The sequence below is a fragment of the Annulohypoxylon maeteangense genome (assembly GCF_022496945.1).
Source record: "Annulohypoxylon maeteangense strain CBS 123835 unplaced genomic scaffold GGS22scaffold_29, whole genome shotgun sequence".
Lineage (NCBI taxonomy): Eukaryota > Fungi > Ascomycota > Sordariomycetes > Xylariales > Hypoxylaceae > Annulohypoxylon > Annulohypoxylon maeteangense.
In genome coordinates, this window is record NW_025953276.1 from 100,528 (window position 1) to 118,375 (window position 17,848).

Consider the following 17,848-nt stretch of genomic DNA (forward strand, 5'->3'; position numbering starts at 1 on the left):
ATTTGTATGCGGGGAGAAGTACCTTTGATTCTGGCGGGGTACTGCGCGGGAAAAATCCGGCTTTCGTACTGCGCGGCTAGTATTACTCTTAATTATTATACACGTAATACGTTACGTAATTAATATATAAAATAAAAAAGTTTTAGTTTTTTTATAATATATTTAAAATAAATTTAATATTTTAATAAATATACGTTTTTTTTAATAAATATTAAGTATATATTTTAATATTTATTTAATTTATATTATAAATAAAATATTAATTAAATTTTTATTTATTTTTAACATTTAATAATAATAAAAAAATATAACCGAAATATATAAAAATTATATAAAATTTTTATAATAAATATTTTAAATTAAAAAGTTTTATATTATTATTATAACGAAATAATACGTTTATATTAAAATAAAATATTATATAAACGGCGTAATTATTTATATTAAAAAAAAAAACTTAAAATATAAAAAATCGTATTAATCGGAAAATTAAAAATTAAATAATTAAAAAAATATATTCGAAAAAAATAATTATAATAATATCGAAAAAATAAAATAATTAATAACCGTAAATTATTAATTAATATAAATCGTACACGAATATAATTACGTAATTAATTTATAATTTACGAAGTTTTAATTTCGTAATATTATAACATTTTTTATATAACGAATAATATTATATTTTAAATTAAACATTTTTTTCGCGTTTTATTTTAATAAAAATTATTTATTTTTTATATAAAATCGTTTAATTTTAATATTTATATTTAATTAAATAAAATATTTAAAAATATACGATTTTAATTTTAATTATAATAATTATTTACTTATTATATATACGTAATTTCGTAATTTTTTAATTTTTTTTTAAAAAATAAACGTAAATAATAATAAAAATAAAAATCGTTAATATTTTTTTATATAAAATATATAAAAAATTATTAAAATATATAACTTTATAATTTTTTTATATTACGTAATAATTTTAATTTTATAATTTAAAATAAAAATTAATTATTAATCGAAATAAATAATATATTTAATAATATTACGTAATAAATTTATATAATTAAATAACGTTATTTTTTTACGTTTTTTAAATAAAAATTAATAAAAATTAATATAAAAAAATTTATTTTAATTATATTAATTTTAATATAATATATAATAAATTTATTTTAAATATAAAACGATAATTACATTTTAATAAATTTTATTAAAATATTAATTATAAGTAAATTACGTAACGTGTGTAACTTATACGTAGTTTTATTTATAAAGTTACGTTTACCCCGTTATTTATATACATTTTCGAACTTAAATTTTTTAACATTAATTTTTATCGTCATTTTATTTTATCGTTTTAAAACGTAGTTTTATTAATTTTAATTTTTTTAAATAAAAAAAAAAAATTTATTAATGTTAAAATATTAATTATAAGTAAATTACGTAACGTGTAATTTATACGTAATTTTATTTATAAAATTACGTTTATTTTATTATATATATATATTTTCGAACTTAAATTTTTTAATATTAATTTTTATCGTCGTTTTATTTTATTATTTTAAAACGTAGTTTTATTAATTTTAATTTTTTTAACATTAATTAATAATTAATTAAATTATGTTAATTAAATTATAAATAAAAAAAAAAAAATTTTAATAATAATAATAAAAAAAAAATAAATTTATATAATTTTAATTAATTTCGTTAAAATTACATCGTTTTTAAACTTATACGATTTTAACGATTTTCGTTAAAAATACATCGTTTATAAATTTATATAATTTTATTAACATTTATTAAAAATACATCGTTTTTTAATTTAAATAAAAATAATTAAAATTTTTTCGATTAAAAAAAATAATAAATTACGAAATTATATTAATTCGTAATATATAAACCGAAATTTTTTATAATATAATAAAATAATAAAATTATACGATTCGTAATATATAAATTAAACTTTTATTATAATAAAATAATTATAATTTATTTTAATTAATTTATTAATAAAATAATCACGATTTATTTTAATTAATTTATTAATAATAAAAATGTAAATACATTTAACCGCGTTTATTACGCGTAAAAATAAAAAAATAAAAAATAAACTTAAAAAACATTTTAATAATTAAACGAATCCGATAAAATTTTATTTATATATAATCCGAAAATACCATATATAATTTAAAAATTTTACGTATATACGAACCATTAAACTCGTACGAACCATTAAACCATCGTATAAATTAATAAATTTTCGTATAAATTAATAAATTTACATATAAAATTAACTTTTTACTTTAATCGTATAATATAATATAATTAATAATTAATTAAATAAAAAAAAATCTATTAATAAAATTAATTAAAATTATAAAATATAAATTAAAATTAAAATAAAAATTTAAATTAAATAATTAAATTAAAAAATTAAAAAATTAAAAAATTAAAAATAAAAAAAATTAATATTAAAATTAAATACGTTATAATAAAACATAAAAAAAAAAAAAAATTTATTAATATTAAAATATTAATTATAAGTAAATTACGTAACGTATATAACTTATACGTAATTTTATTTATAAAATTACGTTTACCCCGTTATTTATATATATTTTTAAACTTAAACTTTTTAACATTAATTTTTATCGTCGTTTTATTTTATCGTTTTAAAACGTAACTTTATTAATTTTAATTTTCTTAATAAATTTAAAAAAATAAAAATAAAAATTTTATATATAAAATTCGTAAAATTATACTCGTTTTTAATGTTTTAATAATTTTACGTATAATTTATATAAATAATTATTAAAACGAAAAAAATAACGAATTTTATAATAATATAAAAATGTAAAAATTATAAAATTAAATAAGCTTATATAAATTATATTATAAAACTTAAAAATTAAAATCTTATATTTTTAAGTATTTTATTTAATTAAATATAACTATCGAAGTTAAGCGATTTTATATGGAAAATAAGTAATCCTTATTAAGGTGAAACGCGAAAGGGGTGTTTGACTTATACCTTTGTGACTAATTAATTACTACCTCAATTTATTTAGTATCATGGCCATAATTAACAATCGAGTTCATTGTATTGAATTGGAGGTCTTACAAGAGAATGATACAGATAAGGTTCAGGTCAATGAGAAGAAGGCCTAGGCTACAATAATTCAATATTAGTATTGTCTTATGCATGTTCACGCAGGTCTTCCTTTGAAATTAGGTGCCTACCTACCTAGTTTCAATATTACGCCTCCAAATATCAACTTGTCTCATCTTATGTGAGCACTTGTGATTTCATGCATAAATCAACTGTACATCCGACTGTCGGAGAATGGCAGAAGTGGCTTTTATTTGTGTAACACATCTTGATACCTGATGGAGTTGCCGAGCATAATAGATCTTAATGTCTCGAGAATACCTAAATGACAAGTTGAGGCATTCCTTGAAACCGTTATCAGATCTAGACTAATTGCCGAACAGTTTCTATAATAGATTCAATGCGCCCGTCCATCCCAAGCACCACGAACATGAACGTCTCCGCCCTCTTAACCGTCCCATCCTGCATCACTGTGGAGGAGCTATGTCGGTCGGCCAACTGTACACCGTCACGTACAAATTGTTCTACTGTCAGAGTAACTCGGGGCAAAATTCTCCGAAGGAAAGTAAAATGTTCAACAAGGCCGGAGAAGTCGAGTGTCGTATTGTCATCCCGCAGTGTCGCCGTCGGTGTAAATATCTTTGATATATCCGCCTCGGTATCCTCAGGCTTGCCTGAGAAGAGACTCATTAGCGTGGCCTGGAAAGTCTCCTTGCTATCGGCGAATGTAGCCTTTTGGACGGTAGGTATAGACGACATTTCTTTCAAGTTATAAGGATCATCGATTGAATTCAATTGAATATGATGGTTAATATGAGCTATTAGCCTTGTAGGGGCGAGTTATTTATATAAGTTCTGTAATTAGGGTGCCTAATTATTACGCAATTATTCTACCTACCAGGTAACCTATGTCTTTGCCTGTCACCTGCCCTAAATCCAATTGAGATCAAGAGACGCGCGTCCATCTTGGTTCTTTCTACAGTCTTCCAAGTTGTAGTTATATTATCATGTTATCGAGATATAATCCAGGCAGCATCTTTGCGGGTTATTCAGTAGGAGGTATTGTGGAGCCCATATTCAGGGGTTCAACCCCTATAATGAATGATGACTAAGCGGATCAACACCGTTGAGTCTGATTGAATAAACTAGTATCACAGATACTAGGTGCGTATGCTCTCTCCTAGGACCCAGATATGGCAGGTTTCCATTCATGGGCACCTACTTATTCATATATAGCTTTTTGATTGAGGGGAATTGATTTCACATAAAGCAACAAGTGGCAGAGTGTTGAAGCCTCAATTGTATAAAGCGTACATCTGTGTGACTATCAATATTGATAGAACTTGCTGTATCATAGCTCAGATATATAGAGGATATTTTAGATTAGTAACGAATAACGACGCACGATTATAAAAATCGCAAACATCCATTATAATCACCCATTGCTGGCATTTTCAAGTGGTAATGTTTAGATGACTCTACAATATTTCCAAGGGTAGCCCGTGAAGCTGACTGCAAAGCTCGGTAATTAACCATGGTCACTTAATATGGAAATCTCGTATTAGTTGCGAATGCTATCCGACGTGTGTATCAACGGTATAATCCGATATAGGTATCTACCTAAGGTAGGTAATCATGAAACTTTCCATATATCGTTCAGACACCTACCCACCTACGTCTAATAGTGTTTACACTATATGTAGGTGTCGAAAGCTAAAAAATCTTGAGAAAAATACCTACCTAGGAAAACAGGAACTCTCACGAGAGAGATCTAGTTAATATGCCTAGCTGTTCTCCCTAATTAATGCCTGGTGGCTACACGAAACGTCGTACTACGAAAGCTTGTCCTTAGTCACACGGGTGAAGCGTTTTCGTTCAATGCCACTTTTGTCTCCATATAATTACGAAAGATGACCCTCGAATATTGATGGTTTGGAGAATGCCGGACGTTTCCTAACTTAAAAATCGAACGATGTTTGTAGTATAATAGCGTATTTGAGCACCTAGCGGGTAGGTGGCCACCGCTACAAATCTTGATAACATGACCGCAATAACTTCTACGGACTCTGTGTCTAGCGGTCATCGCCGAATTTTAATTCTGCGTGCTGGTGATATGTTGTATGACATATGTCGTGCCTATACCAATTAACCCAACTAAAATGTGCGCAAGAGTAGATAGTTACCTACCTAATACCTAGTAACTAAGTTTCTAAGGTAAGTACTATCCAGTACTTTCATTCATCCGATAATAAAAGTGGTTTTGGCTTTTTGGCTGTAGAGGTTACTGCACCCTAACATTTCATGCTGGGATAACTGGGAATGAACGCAATGATATAAATGTAAAATTTCGTGTATCGAATTCTATTTTGATTGAACTTGGTTTAAGAGTGTGCCCGTATGACAAAATGAAAGGCGACTGCTTTGAAGCCAGGGCGGTAGGGCTGCAATTTGCTGGTGGATCTGCCTTCAGATTTGACGACTTGAAGGTTTCTAGTCTACATCTGGAGACAGTAACTCCTCTTCCCTCCTATCTGTCTTGGCGTCTGTTTCATTTTTATCCTGTTTTCCTTCTGGGTTCGTGGTAGTAGTTTTTCCGTCAGGTTCTTTACAATTATTCCCTAATGTCTCTTCATTTTTGACCGGTTTAACTCGCATCTCCGTCCTTAGAAGCTCTATTTCAAGCACTGGGGTTCCTTCCTTTACTTTTGACTTTAAATTGTTCTGGTCAACGTCGAAAAATAGAGCCCAAAATTCGCCATCTCTAACGGCGAAGAACCCCTCCCAACCAGCAAATGTCAGCCTGCGATCTTGCCGAGAACAGTCAAATGGTCCGGGCCAATTGGGCTGCGCAGATGGGCGTGTACCAAACTTCAGTTCGTACGTATTCCGATCGATATAGATCCAGTTCATGATAGGGGGCTCATCGCATATCGTTGATACAAGACCGGAGTACTTCGTATCGGGATAAGGTAGAAAATACCCTGTGAAGGGATGACCAAAGACTTGCTCATGGTCGCCCCCGGTATCGATGTAAAGCTATAATATACACCTTTTAATCCACATAAACTCAAATAGAATTGGAATATCGGAGTGCCCACCTTATCCCCTGAAAGCACTACACGTCGACCTTCGAGGCTTGGGCTATACTGCGAAGACTTAGGACATCGTACTATTAGGTGATTCTTTCGACTCCTATGTTCCTTTCTTCTAGAATCCGATTGAATCTGTCGAATAGCTTCAGAGGTGCCGACGACGGCAGAAAAAGCGACAAGAAAGGTCAGAGGCTGGGACATAGCTGCTTCTCTGGAAAGTTGTTCCACCAAGTCGATATGAATTGACTGGGCAAAGAGCTCTTATTTTTTCTTTGAGCTTACACATGTACCCATAGGTAGGTAGGTACCTAAGTGACTAATTATACCATCTGCGTCAGTAGAGTATCTGTATGCTGTGATACACCGGATCTACTGATAATCTCCCGCCCGTTTTCTAAAGTGTTCATACCTGACAATTACTAGTATTCGGGGTAACATTACCTAGTTGCGTATGCATTGAACTCTAAGCTCGAAGCTGTGCCTTGCATTAAAAGGGACAGAGGCATGATCATAGAGCCTAGTCGCGGGTTTCCTCCTGGTATTTCGGTCCTTATTCTCCCTGCCACAGGGTCATCTCTGGCTAGCAATAGCTATTATAGAATGGTCTCGGCAGTGAATTGTCGTGCATTAAAGTTGCCGAGGTGTAACTTCCTAGGTTTCTCTTTCATCTAATCATACGATTAGTTGGCATTCTCGGTCTTCTCCTTTTCCAAGACGATCCAATGCAGCTATAGATATTACGAATGCACGCCTTGCAGACTAATAGCGAACACGTTAGGATCTTATGAGGTGCGGGTGATTTCACATATATGAGCTTACACAATGCTTTCCTATGCTCTGGAACGTACCCGGAAGATCACGCATTCGTGTCCCACTACTAGATTTTCACATCGTGATGCTATACATAGCTAGCTTGTCATAAAGATGGATGAATTGCATAAAGACTCCAATCAACCCCCTAAACATGAGCCCTTTCTTCGTCGGAGAATCAGACACTGAAGACTCATACAAGAGATTCTCAGGTGTTTCGAGGAGACCACGGGCAGCCAGTGATTCATCCTCCATCGACATAGCGAACTCTTCTAAACGTTCGCATCCGCCCGCACCTCCACTAAGAAGATCATCTTGGGGTTTCTCTCAGCGCGTCTCCAAAGAAAAGCGTACCACCACCCCACCCGAGTTACCCAAACATCGACTAAGGAGAACTTTAAAGTGGCCGTCTCTTAGATCACAGGTTGACTCTCTCCTGACGCAAGACCCTCACCCATTAGTAGCTGAAGTTGAAGAAAAGGAGAAAATGTCTTCACCGTTAGTGGCGGCATCTACCCCTTTTCTATGAGTCGCCAATTGACAAATTAACAGGGGTGGACCCACCGCCACGACTGGCGGAACTACCTTGACTGGTCCTGATCGAGACCGACAGGCTACCACAACTGCGAAGCACAGCCTCCCCATGCCGGGGTTGTCTGGGAATGCCAATGGACCAATCGGTAAATCTTGACCCGATGACCTTTACACGAGATAGCTTGTTGGTAATCGCACTAACTCTAGCGGACCAGGTAATTTACTCAAGGGCCCCGTCGACGACAGTGGTAGACTCAAGGACGCCGCGCTGTTGGTCGGGATCAAGCTTGATCTTGAGGCTGAGATCCACGCCACGGCTAGGGTCCGCGGTGACATCGTGGTTGGGCTATATTGATGCCGAATTTGGTGATGAGACGCAGCTGGATGATATCAGAGTCGGCTACCGAGTCTCTAGCCATGGCATCTTATTCCACCACTTCTCGGGTGGTCAACGTATTTCGGTCTCCGTGGCTGTGATTGTGCTGCATATCTGGGTTGTCGGACCTAAAGGGTTCTTGGTTGAAACTACTACATCGCTCGCATGCACGCTCATTTAGATATAAGCTTATCCAACTAAGACACTCTTTTATTACGGACAATGCTCGTAGGATACCGCTTTTGTGCCTACAACTAAGCGCATATGATTAATTCCTAGCTTTCCTTCAACTCTATATCTTCTCCAATTTCTCAGAAATTACCTTCTTCACTTCATCCAAACTAAAATTCTCTTGCGACAACTCCGTCCATAGCACCTGTTGCGCAACCCCCTGGTAGATCATCGGCTCGGTCCCATACAGAACTTTCCACCCAGCCGCCACAGCCATTTCGAAGAACTCAGTCCTAGGTTTAGGGTGATAACACATTTCTAAAACGTAGCCTTTCCTCTCCTTTGATAAGAATGTGGTGATGATATTTCTCGCAGTGATCTCCCCCTCTTCTCTCGGCGCAAAGTCGGGAACAGTGCCAACGACTAGAACCGGGGCTTCTAGACCCTCAGCCATTTCTACCGACGACACGTAGATGAGTTCACCGTCAAACCCAGCCGTCTTTAGCGACTGAATCATGTCCGTTACTTCGCTTTCGATTCTGTTTACTAGATATATCTTACTTGCCCCAAGCCATTTCCACAGTGCGTAAATCGCAGATCTGCAAGCCCCTCCTCCCCCTATCACGAGGCCCGGTTTCCCCGTAGAGTGCTCCAGCACGTCCGGGAAGTTCTGCAGGAAGGATTCTCTCACGCCAATGCAATCCGTATTGGTTCCGATATACCTAGGGCTTCCGTCATGCGCCTTGCGGATAAACACAGTGTTGATGGCCCCGATTATCTTACCCTCAGCAGTGACCTCGTCAACAACCGACATCATGGATACCTTATAAGGCATCGTAACGGCACAGCCGATTACATCGGGTGCTTTAAGTGCAGGGATAAATCTCGATGCATCTTGGGTTTCCATGGGCGAGTACGTCCATGGTATAGAGAGCCCCTCGAAAATTTTCGCGTGTAGCAGAGGGGCTAACGAATTGTGGAGTGGATAGCCGAAAAGGAAAGTTCTTAGCGGTTGTGAACGACTTGATTGATTGAGTGCGGACGTTCCATATTGGTAGGATGATTTGAGGATATCCGCTGGCCCATCGTCGCCGAACATTATGTATAGAATTTTGTAGGGAGATACTGAGATATGTTATGGTTGTTGTTCATACCTCATAGTAGGTTAAGATCTTGTTAGATTTCTTCATCATCCTTACACGATGGCGGGGGCGGGGGTTGTGTGGTCCATCCGGCAAGCTCTAGCGATAAAGTGCCGAAGGATTTGGAGGGTGCGTGGAGACCAATTATTAGGCGTAAATTCAATTCCCATAAGCGCTAATTGTGCAATGCTAACGGGCTTGGAACCTAGTAACCCCCTGTGCTAAAGCTTTAAAATATATCTGAATCTTTTCAGGGCTCACCGGGGCCATTTTTCTTTCGCTCAATCACTAATAGAAATAAGGGTCTCAGCGCTGCTCAGTGTTATAATTATAGGGGGTTAGTGACTAATTATAGTGAGCTATCTCAAAAGCCCTCTATTTTCAACAGCAGTTTAACAACAGCTTAAAACAGGTATTGCAATTGCACTCATGATAAACTTGATAAAACTTAATCGGGCCTGTATCAGGGCGCTTTAAATGAGTAATTGGATGATTCGGATAAATTGAATGGATAGGTATTGATCGAGTATCAATCGTTGCGAACCTGGAAGCCATTGCTGAGCTATTGTTGAATAGTAAGCCCTGAGCAGCACTAAATTACAAGTGTTTTAGCGGCGGAATATAGCGTGTAAGAACCCCGATCGCACCAGCCCTGGAGTGTTTGTCGTCAAATCGGCTGCGGTCATTACACGAATAATACTAACAGGTCTATTACTACATCTACCGTTCTAATATATCTAAAAGTCCTAATATAACCAAAAATACTAATCTAACCCTTAACTATAATACACAATACCGTAACAACGCCGTCTCTAAATTACTCCTCGCTCAGCTCTCGCAGCAACCCCAGATACATCTATAGTTTCAACCGCTCGCGAGTCTAGGGCCATGTCGGCGAGATATAGTGAGTCTCTCCCCAGTAGGACTCAGGTCAAGAGCGGAGAGAGGGTCCTCGACGATACCACATAGCGATTCGAGCTCCACTCCCTCAAGCGCGTCTGCCTCGAGCAATTCCGGTGCGATGAGTGCGGTCAAGGCAGTTAGTCCTCCGGCTATCGCCGCGCAGTCGAATCCATTGTCAGTCTTGTCAAGAGTCACACCGATGTTCAGGTGACCGGCGTAGGGGTCGCTCTTAGTGCCGGCGATCACTGTGATTGAATCCGGCGCATTGCACATGCGGGCTGAGTAGTGGCAGACCATAGGATGGTCGCAGTTATCCAAGCAGCGCTCATCCAAGGCACGTTTCTCCTCCTGCGCCAAGCCGTCGCGCTCCCAGAGGACGGCCCCGTCGTCCCGGCGCACTTTGCGGCGGATGCGTCGAGTCGGGATGGGCCCTGAGCCGCACCCTGAGCCCGTCTCATCTGCATCGGCTTCGTACTCAACATCGTGGCACAAATTCAGGCCAGAATTATTAAGCGCCGAAATCCAAGATCCGATTCCGACTGAGAGCATCTGCTTGAACGTGTCTAGGTTCGAATACTGGAAGGCGTCGATGTACATCGCCGGCTTCAGGGGTTCCTCGCCGTCAGCAATTACAGCCTCGACATTGTCCATCTCTTGGTGGTCACCTTTGCAGCCGTTGCTGTCGCACATCTTTGATAGTTTGCCGAACATCTCCGTGGCTAGCTTGTGGTTGCCGTCGATACCGTCGTCTGCGTTGCCAATGTCGATCGTTCCTACATTGGCTACCCAGGATATGATGGTCGGCTTGGCTGGCGCCGCCGTCGGTGTGCAGCCGGATACGGTCGTGCAAGTCTCTTGTCCTCCGCCAACGCCACCGACGAGCGTGCAGGCCTCGCAGTTGGATGTCCAAGTCGCCGTGTCGGTCTTCACACTATCCACGGCGGTGGAACCGGGTAGCGTGGAGTATGCGCAGCTTTCCGTGTATGCACTGGCGCCGCTGATGATGCTGAGAGTGATGGTGCTGCTGCTGCCATCTACTACGCAGTCACAGTAAGGTTCGTCTACCCCCGTGCCAGGCGATGGGCCTACTGTATCGCAGTGTATAGTTGCTGGCGGAGGGGTGATCATGCTTGACCCCTCTGTTGTGATAGTGACCGTAGATGGTACATCCAAGGTATCAGGAATGGCTGATGTCGAGCCAGAGCATTCACCCGCATCACGCTTCGCCTTGCTGCAGGATGGGGCTACGGGGTCCTTAAACCGGTTGCCCTGAGTTCCGGTAAAGCATTGGCGAGATGTCCAGAAGACCTCAAGTGCCAGCCAGGTGTAGCTATCTGCATTGTTTACACATTGGCTGGGCTGATTTATTAGCATCTGGCGCGTGTTGTAGGGACCTATCCGCATATGTTAGTTCTCATATAATGTTATGCTATGGTGAGTAAAGGAGGTTATTGGAGGCCACCATACCATATCCGTCCCTTCCATCGACATCCGTGATGTGGGTTCCAGTAGCAGCTTGGCCGATCTGGTCGTTATGTAGCCATTCATGCAAAATTGTAGCGCCGAGGAAGTCCATATTGTCGTTTAGCGTATCGTCAAAACCATTGCAGTCAATCTGGTTGTACTTGGGCGTCTGCTTGTACGCCCCAGGACAGAAGTAAGTAAATGAAGAACCCTCAGGCATCTCTCGAGATATCGCGCTCGCGGGCCAGTTGAATGTGTAGGCAACGTCCTCCTCGCCGCACGGGTTGATGCTTGGGTTTACGTTAGACATGTCGAACCCACTAATTCTGCAGAGCGACACTCGGTCCTCTCCTTCACCTGGATTGGAAGGGTCGGAAACGATCCTCTTGAAGACATTCTGGACTTTTGCGTGGTCGCTTTCTGGGAAATACTTCAACCAGATATCCTTGTACACGTCGTAGCCAGTCAGAACTTGGGTGACAAGGTCGATGGCGTCCGGGAGGGCTGCTTTGAGTTGGTCCTCCTGATTGGGCTGAAACGCTTCCGTATCTATGAATAAGGGAAATGCTCTTCTACCCAATTGCGGGTATCCCATGGCTGAACTCAAGAGCCAGAGGGGAATTATAGCTTGAGTCCACATGTCGAAAGGTGACTAGGCTCAGGCCTGATTTCGGGGTAGATAAATTCAATCACGGTGAGAGAACGAGGATTGATAAAACGTATTGTAGATGGGTGGAATGATTCCTTGAATAGAGAGAAGTGACCTTGGTCTGAAGCCATATTCATTAAGATCTTTCCCTAGGCTTTTTATATTCGGCGACAGAAGAGATACCCAATGCGTGTATAGTCCTATTTTCATACCTAATGAGACGCAATGAGGCTTCCATGAGAATCCTGAGATTCTGACATTCAGCTTGATGTCCCTGAGCCTCAGCAGGAAATGATTTTTCACCAACACCACTGCTAGGTCTCTAGCTGTATTGATGTTGGATGTTTTGTTCTATCCAACCTATTGAGGTATATGACCTAAGCACTATCTACCAACACCATGATGATATGATCCATTTTTAGACATAGGCGCGCTGTAAACTACAGGGCCTATAGCGCTATAGCCCACTGTGACTATTCTAAGTTCGAATGAGTAACAGCGGACGCCCTTCTACATGGAATAACAATTTATGTTATTGGAAATACCTAGAGAATTTAATTGGTATATTTTTTAAACTCAAATTGAAGTATTGTGACTTTCCAAGGCTAAAGCTTCACTCACCTAGATACCTAGGACCGCAATCCATTGACGCCATGCTATTTCATTACTATGAGTATAAGGGGATGAAGCGCTAAATACGCTACAATTTATAGCGCTCCCCTGTCCTTAGATGGGAAACTATTGCGGTGTTGGCGGTAACCTTGGGTACCTAGGTACCTATCTACCTACCTACCTTAGCAACTGTATGACAAATTCCATAGGCACAGGCACAGGGCGTTAAGGTGAAACTCGCTTATCTCGCATCTCAAGCGGAATAGCTACCTAAGTAGTCAGCTAATTGTCAACATGAAGCCACCCAACAGTCGCAATGGACCGAGCAGCATGTTGTCAGATGAGGTGATTCCTTGTTAATCGTACAGGGGAACCAATACATGAGCGCCTACATATATGCACCCCGGAGGCAATATACACACAGGTCATAAACTGGCAGAAGACGAGGGTCACCAGAGCGATACCGATAGTGCTGATGGGAATCGAACCTGAACACCCAATAACTGGTTTCCCCTCCAGATCTGGGGTCGGCGTGCGAGCTGTTGGTTGAGCCGTTGGTTAGGTTGAAAATAAAGCCGTTGACTCATGCCGTTTCCTGGGGGCGAAGGATGGATCAATGAGTAGAGAAAAGGCTGAAAATATGATTTGTGTTATGAGGATGAGAAGTTTAAGTGAACTATATTTTAGAAGTGTGGTAAGAAAACCCTACTTGAACCTCTCACGCACGAACCAACATCCCGCGTGGCAGCTGCACCGATGCAGTTGGTGCAAAGCTTGTTTGGCACTGCCGCGGCGAAGTTCCCATGGCTGAAAGCTTGAAATTGATATTAATAGGTACCTATCCCCTATCCCACCCCTGTACGTCATTGCATCCTTAGAAGTAAGCTTTCTAGTTAGCGGGAGGATTCTAAGCGCCGCAACATCTCACGTCTGGTCTTTAACGACAGGCGCTGTTCAAGTCCCTGATGTAATTCCTTATCGTCGCCTTGTTCTTGCGTTCTCTTACTCTCTCTTTTTCCCCTTTACCTTGCACTTCTATCAACTTGCAGTAGATGCTCGCGCTCGGATCAAATCTAGAAAGCCTTCGTTATCCCAACCCATATCAGCTATGTCTTCTAGCCCGCACATCGTCGCAGAAATACATCTACCGACAACTCTTTCATTTACATCTGAGTCTGAACCCGAACTCAAGTTAACACTCACATTGGTGGGCTCCCAGAATCCAGTGATCATCTCCAAGGAAAATTATAATGTGTTTACACCGACCAACGCCTTTACAATCACCGAAGTACCTAGCGGCCAAGCAATCAACACAGTTTTCGTCGACATATGCAAACGGGTTGGACCGCCTCCGCGGCTTGACTCAGAGCACCTCGACAAGTTCTTAACTCTAGATCCAGACATCCCATATGAGGTCTTCAAAATTAGTTTTCGGCCACTCGGTCAAGAAAGAATAAGCACTCAAAGAACAGCAGCGCCAACAGATCCTAGCGACACGTACCAGAAATACAAATTTCTAAGCCCGGGCATGCACTGGCTAGAGCCTGGAAAGCAGTATCTAATCCGCGCGTGCCAAAATGCCAGGATTACTCCGTGGCGTTGGGGGAGGATAGAAGAGCTAATGCCCTGCGACTGGTACGCATCGGATGGGGAGGCGCTGGAAATACTTTCAGCTGAAGGCGTCGAAGTCGAAGTAGTGGAATAAGACCACAAGACCCCGCCCCCGCCTTTAGTGCCTAGCAACAGGGTCGCAAATTGAAGCTGCATCGCAGTCTACGAGCTTGGCAATTGTAAAATATAGAAACGTTTAGGTAAACGCATAGTTTACTTGTATTTTAACGGTCGTAGGGAATAATGCCAGGGAATAACTCTCTTCACCGATGAATTTTGCAACACTATTCCATATTCATCGATCATGCCTTGATCATGCCTTGATCATGCCTTGCGGAATAATGTTCCATGACAGAAAGCTACCTGCCTAATACCTACGGTAAGTAGGTAACGATCAACCTAAACTCCCTCGACATTAGAATATTCCGTCTCATCCTTCAGATCGGCAACATTCTCCGCAACCCGCTGCGATGCAATTATTTCGTCGGCTTTCTTCCGCTGGGTGATAGCGAGCCCTTTAACATTGAATAAGACGCTCATCTCCTCCAGAGAAAGTCCTTTCGTCTCCGGCATAAAGAAGAAAATCACCAAAGCGCCAACAACCAAAAAACTTCCAAAGAAAAAGAAGGTTCCATAGGTTATATTCGTCATCATGTACGGAGTAGAGTACACAATGATGAATTGGCCTAGCCATTGCGTACAAGTAGTGAAGAGAAGACACAAGGATCGGATCCCCGTTGGGAAAATCTCAGCGCTTATACAAGTTAGCTAAATCCAAAGGAAAAACATGGATAACTCTAGCTCACCAGAATACCCAAGGGATACCATTCCAAGATAAAGCATAGAACACGGCGAATATATAGATCATAACGATCGCGACGTAGGCACCACCATCTTGCACAACAGTGTGCTGGAAAGAACCTGACACTTTCGAGTACGCGCCGAGGTAGAACATGGCAATTATTGCGCCAATAGATCCAATCAGAAGGGGTTTCCGGCGTCCTAAGGTATCGATCCCGAAACACATGAATATCAAGGTCGTCATAGCCTTGACAATGCCGAAGACTCCCGTAGCTAAAAGACCGACACTGGTTCCCGAAAAGCCGATTGATTTAAAAATCTTCGGGGAATAATAATTAAGTGCATTGATTCCGCTCAAATTCTGCAACATCATGATGCTCATTCCTAATATTAGTCGTATGCGATTACCCCTCTGTAGGATCTCTTTCAACTTAGCACCTAGTGGACGAGTTGCGCCTAACTCAGATTCGTCATGAAGCTGCTGCTTGATAGCACCAACTTCCCAGGCGATATATCCGTCATCCTGTGTTAAACAGCGTATCTGGCCAAGGACTCTTATTGCTTTATCCGTATCTCCAGTCTTAATGAGCCAACGCGGTGACTCGGGTTGGAGAAGCATGAGCACGATAAGCAAAGTTCCTGGAGCAAGCTGCAGCGCGAAAGGGATTCTCCACTGCGTATCCGACGTGCTGGATATGTTCTCATTGACGCCGTAGTTTATCCAGAATCCTATAATTTGAGAAAACTGTACGGAGGTCTCGAAGATGCCTACGAGGCGGCCTCGAATCGCGGGGGGCGAACATTCAGATATATACTGCGGAACAACAAGAGTTGCTGCCCCGACACCAAGTCCTAGAAAAGTTCAGATTGATTACAAGGTTAGTATATATATGATGCATGTCTTACCTGTCAGAGCTCGACCGGCGTATATCATGCCAAGAGAGCCGGTAGAGGCCACTTGGACAATAGTTCCAACATTGAAGACAACCCCACAGGCGATGAGGGGAAATTTGCGGCCATACTTTTCAGCCAGGAAGGACATGAAAATAGCACCAAAGAAACATCCCGCTTGAAAAGTGCTGATGATGTTGGCGGACAGTGCGGCCGATTGCTCTGACGAAGAAGTACCCAGTCCGAACCTCGACACAAAGGAGGGCAACGTGATTGCTCCGCCTATGAAGCCGGAGTCATAACCGAACATTGCTGATCCCATCGAGGCACATATGGCCAAGATGTATATCTTCCAATTGTACACCTCATTCGGAGCCGGGAAGGCTGAGTCATCGTGAATGACTAATCGAGAAGCCATTGCTGAGAATTGGAATATCGTGAAGCTTCTTCGACGACCCCAAACCAGAGAAGAATAGTTGAAGATAGGATACACAACCCATCATTGCCTCCAAATATAGAAAAACTTGGTCAAAGGTCCTTAGCCAGGGGTCTAGATGCATAGTGTACGCAAAATTTTACGCAAGTTAACTGCTAATGGAAGAATCTGGGGAAACGATCCACACATACTTCGCAAAATGCGGAGTTATTACCGTACCTGAAATCTGATCGTCGTAGCTGTGAAGTGACATCGCGTAATAATCTTGTGCCTAGATAGGCACTAGGTACCTAGTTAAAGAAGCCTAGGAAGCTGGGTAGCGAAACGGGAGGTTCCAATCCATACCCCGCTAAATGTGTACATATTGGGGCATGTAGGTACAAATCCGATAGATTTATACTCTGCCTGGGATAAACTGAAGAAGAGGCTTTGAGCTATCGAAATTGAGCTATTAACCTCAGGAAATTACGTTAAAAAAGCCAGGAAGATTGGGATCAAATCCGCGTGGTGGTGCGAAATAATAGTAAGAAATTAAGTTGGATTACTTAATATCTTCTCATGGGTCCACTAATAATCATTACTAAGAATAAGCCTCGGCAACTAGTATCCGCATCGGATCAATATTAACCCGACTGTGAGACCTTACAGATAACAAAGCATTTCCGTTTTCAACATATTCCAGCTTTCCTTGTTTCAATAGACCATATATTATAATTCGGAGGAGAACCACTGACCCTTACTTTGATGCATATTATCAAGTTCCTGCCGATGGCACATAATCAGTAAACTCTTTCGACGATATCTACCACGCTACAGATGGGCTACGTGGTCTGCAAGAGCGCATTGGGTAGAGCTTACTGGTATATGTACCTACTAGGTACATAGATAATGAAGGTATGTAAGTACTAGGTAAGTAGTCGGTTCGTCCTATTAGATCCCCACAAGCTCTCAGCAGTACAGCAACTACGAGAAGTCCCCATACATAATGCAGTGAGGTATGTTGATCTAGGAGAGCCGCAGAAGAGCCATAGGGAGGTGGCGCTCGGAATATAATTAACGACTAATAGAGGACCCGGCTCTTCGGTCGTCTATATCTAGCTTACGGCGACTCCGATCCTAGACATACTTGGAAGCCGATACTAAACCACGTCACTCAATAGATGTTATTACAATTTAAAAGGACCAGGTTTCGATAAATATATATACCTAGATAGTCAAAAGACTATGATTCAGAAGTA

The 17,848-nt window shown here is 40.2% G+C and overlaps 7 protein-coding genes across 7 annotated transcripts; 2 read left to right on the forward strand and 5 right to left on the reverse strand.

The window, feature by feature from the left end:
- Positions 1-3,481: 3,481 nt before the first annotated feature.
- Positions 3,482-3,882, reverse strand: GGS22DRAFT_197660 (uncharacterized protein; the record flags this gene model as incomplete). The annotated part of the gene is made up of 1 exon (XM_047966013.1): positions 3,482-3,882. The coding sequence occupies exon 1, from the start codon at positions 3,875-3,877 to the stop codon at positions 3,482-3,484; it is 396 nt and encodes a 131-aa protein (XP_047814068.1). The 5' UTR covers positions 3,878-3,882.
- Positions 3,883-5,608: 1,726 nt separating this feature from the next.
- Positions 5,609-6,411, reverse strand: GGS22DRAFT_193443 (uncharacterized protein; the record flags this gene model as incomplete). Its single annotated transcript, XM_047965385.1, has 2 exons — positions 5,609-6,154; positions 6,217-6,411. 2 exons carry the CDS (start codon positions 6,409-6,411, stop codon positions 5,609-5,611), a joined length of 741 nt encoding a protein of 246 aa, XP_047814069.1.
- Positions 6,412-7,174: 763 nt separating this feature from the next.
- GGS22DRAFT_193444 (uncharacterized protein) lies at positions 7,175-7,909 on the forward strand (the record flags this gene model as incomplete). Its single annotated transcript, XM_047965386.1, has 3 exons — positions 7,175-7,518; positions 7,573-7,700; positions 7,770-7,909. 3 exons carry the CDS (start codon positions 7,175-7,177, stop codon positions 7,907-7,909), a joined length of 612 nt encoding a protein of 203 aa, XP_047814070.1.
- Positions 7,910-8,189: 280 nt separating this feature from the next.
- GGS22DRAFT_175498 (NAD(P)-binding protein) lies at positions 8,190-9,335 on the reverse strand. The gene has a single exon (XM_047963272.1). The coding sequence runs from the start codon at positions 9,198-9,200 to the stop codon at positions 8,223-8,225; it is 978 nt and encodes a 325-aa protein (XP_047814071.1). The 5' UTR covers positions 9,201-9,335; the 3' UTR covers positions 8,190-8,222.
- A 772-nt stretch (positions 9,336-10,107) lies between these two features.
- On the reverse strand, positions 10,108-12,205 carry GGS22DRAFT_193446 (uncharacterized protein; the record flags this gene model as incomplete). The annotated part of the gene is made up of 2 exons (XM_047965387.1): positions 10,108-11,540; positions 11,614-12,205. The coding sequence occupies 2 exons, from the start codon at positions 12,203-12,205 to the stop codon at positions 10,108-10,110; spliced, it is 2,025 nt and encodes a 674-aa protein (XP_047814072.1).
- Positions 12,206-13,711: 1,506 nt separating this feature from the next.
- GGS22DRAFT_175499 (uncharacterized protein) lies at positions 13,712-14,677 on the forward strand. The gene has a single exon (XM_047963273.1). The coding sequence runs from the start codon at positions 13,980-13,982 to the stop codon at positions 14,574-14,576; it is 597 nt and encodes a 198-aa protein (XP_047814073.1). The 5' UTR covers positions 13,712-13,979; the 3' UTR covers positions 14,577-14,677.
- On the reverse strand, positions 14,678-17,115 carry GGS22DRAFT_175501 (general substrate transporter). The gene is made up of 3 exons (XM_047963274.1): positions 16,190-17,115; positions 15,289-16,135; positions 14,678-15,236 (listed from the first exon to the last, which is right to left on the reverse strand). Exons 1-3 carry the CDS (start codon positions 16,590-16,592, stop codon positions 14,882-14,884), a joined length of 1,605 nt encoding a protein of 534 aa, XP_047814074.1. The 5' UTR covers positions 16,593-17,115; the 3' UTR covers positions 14,678-14,881.
- Between the last annotated feature and the right edge of the window lie 733 nt (positions 17,116-17,848).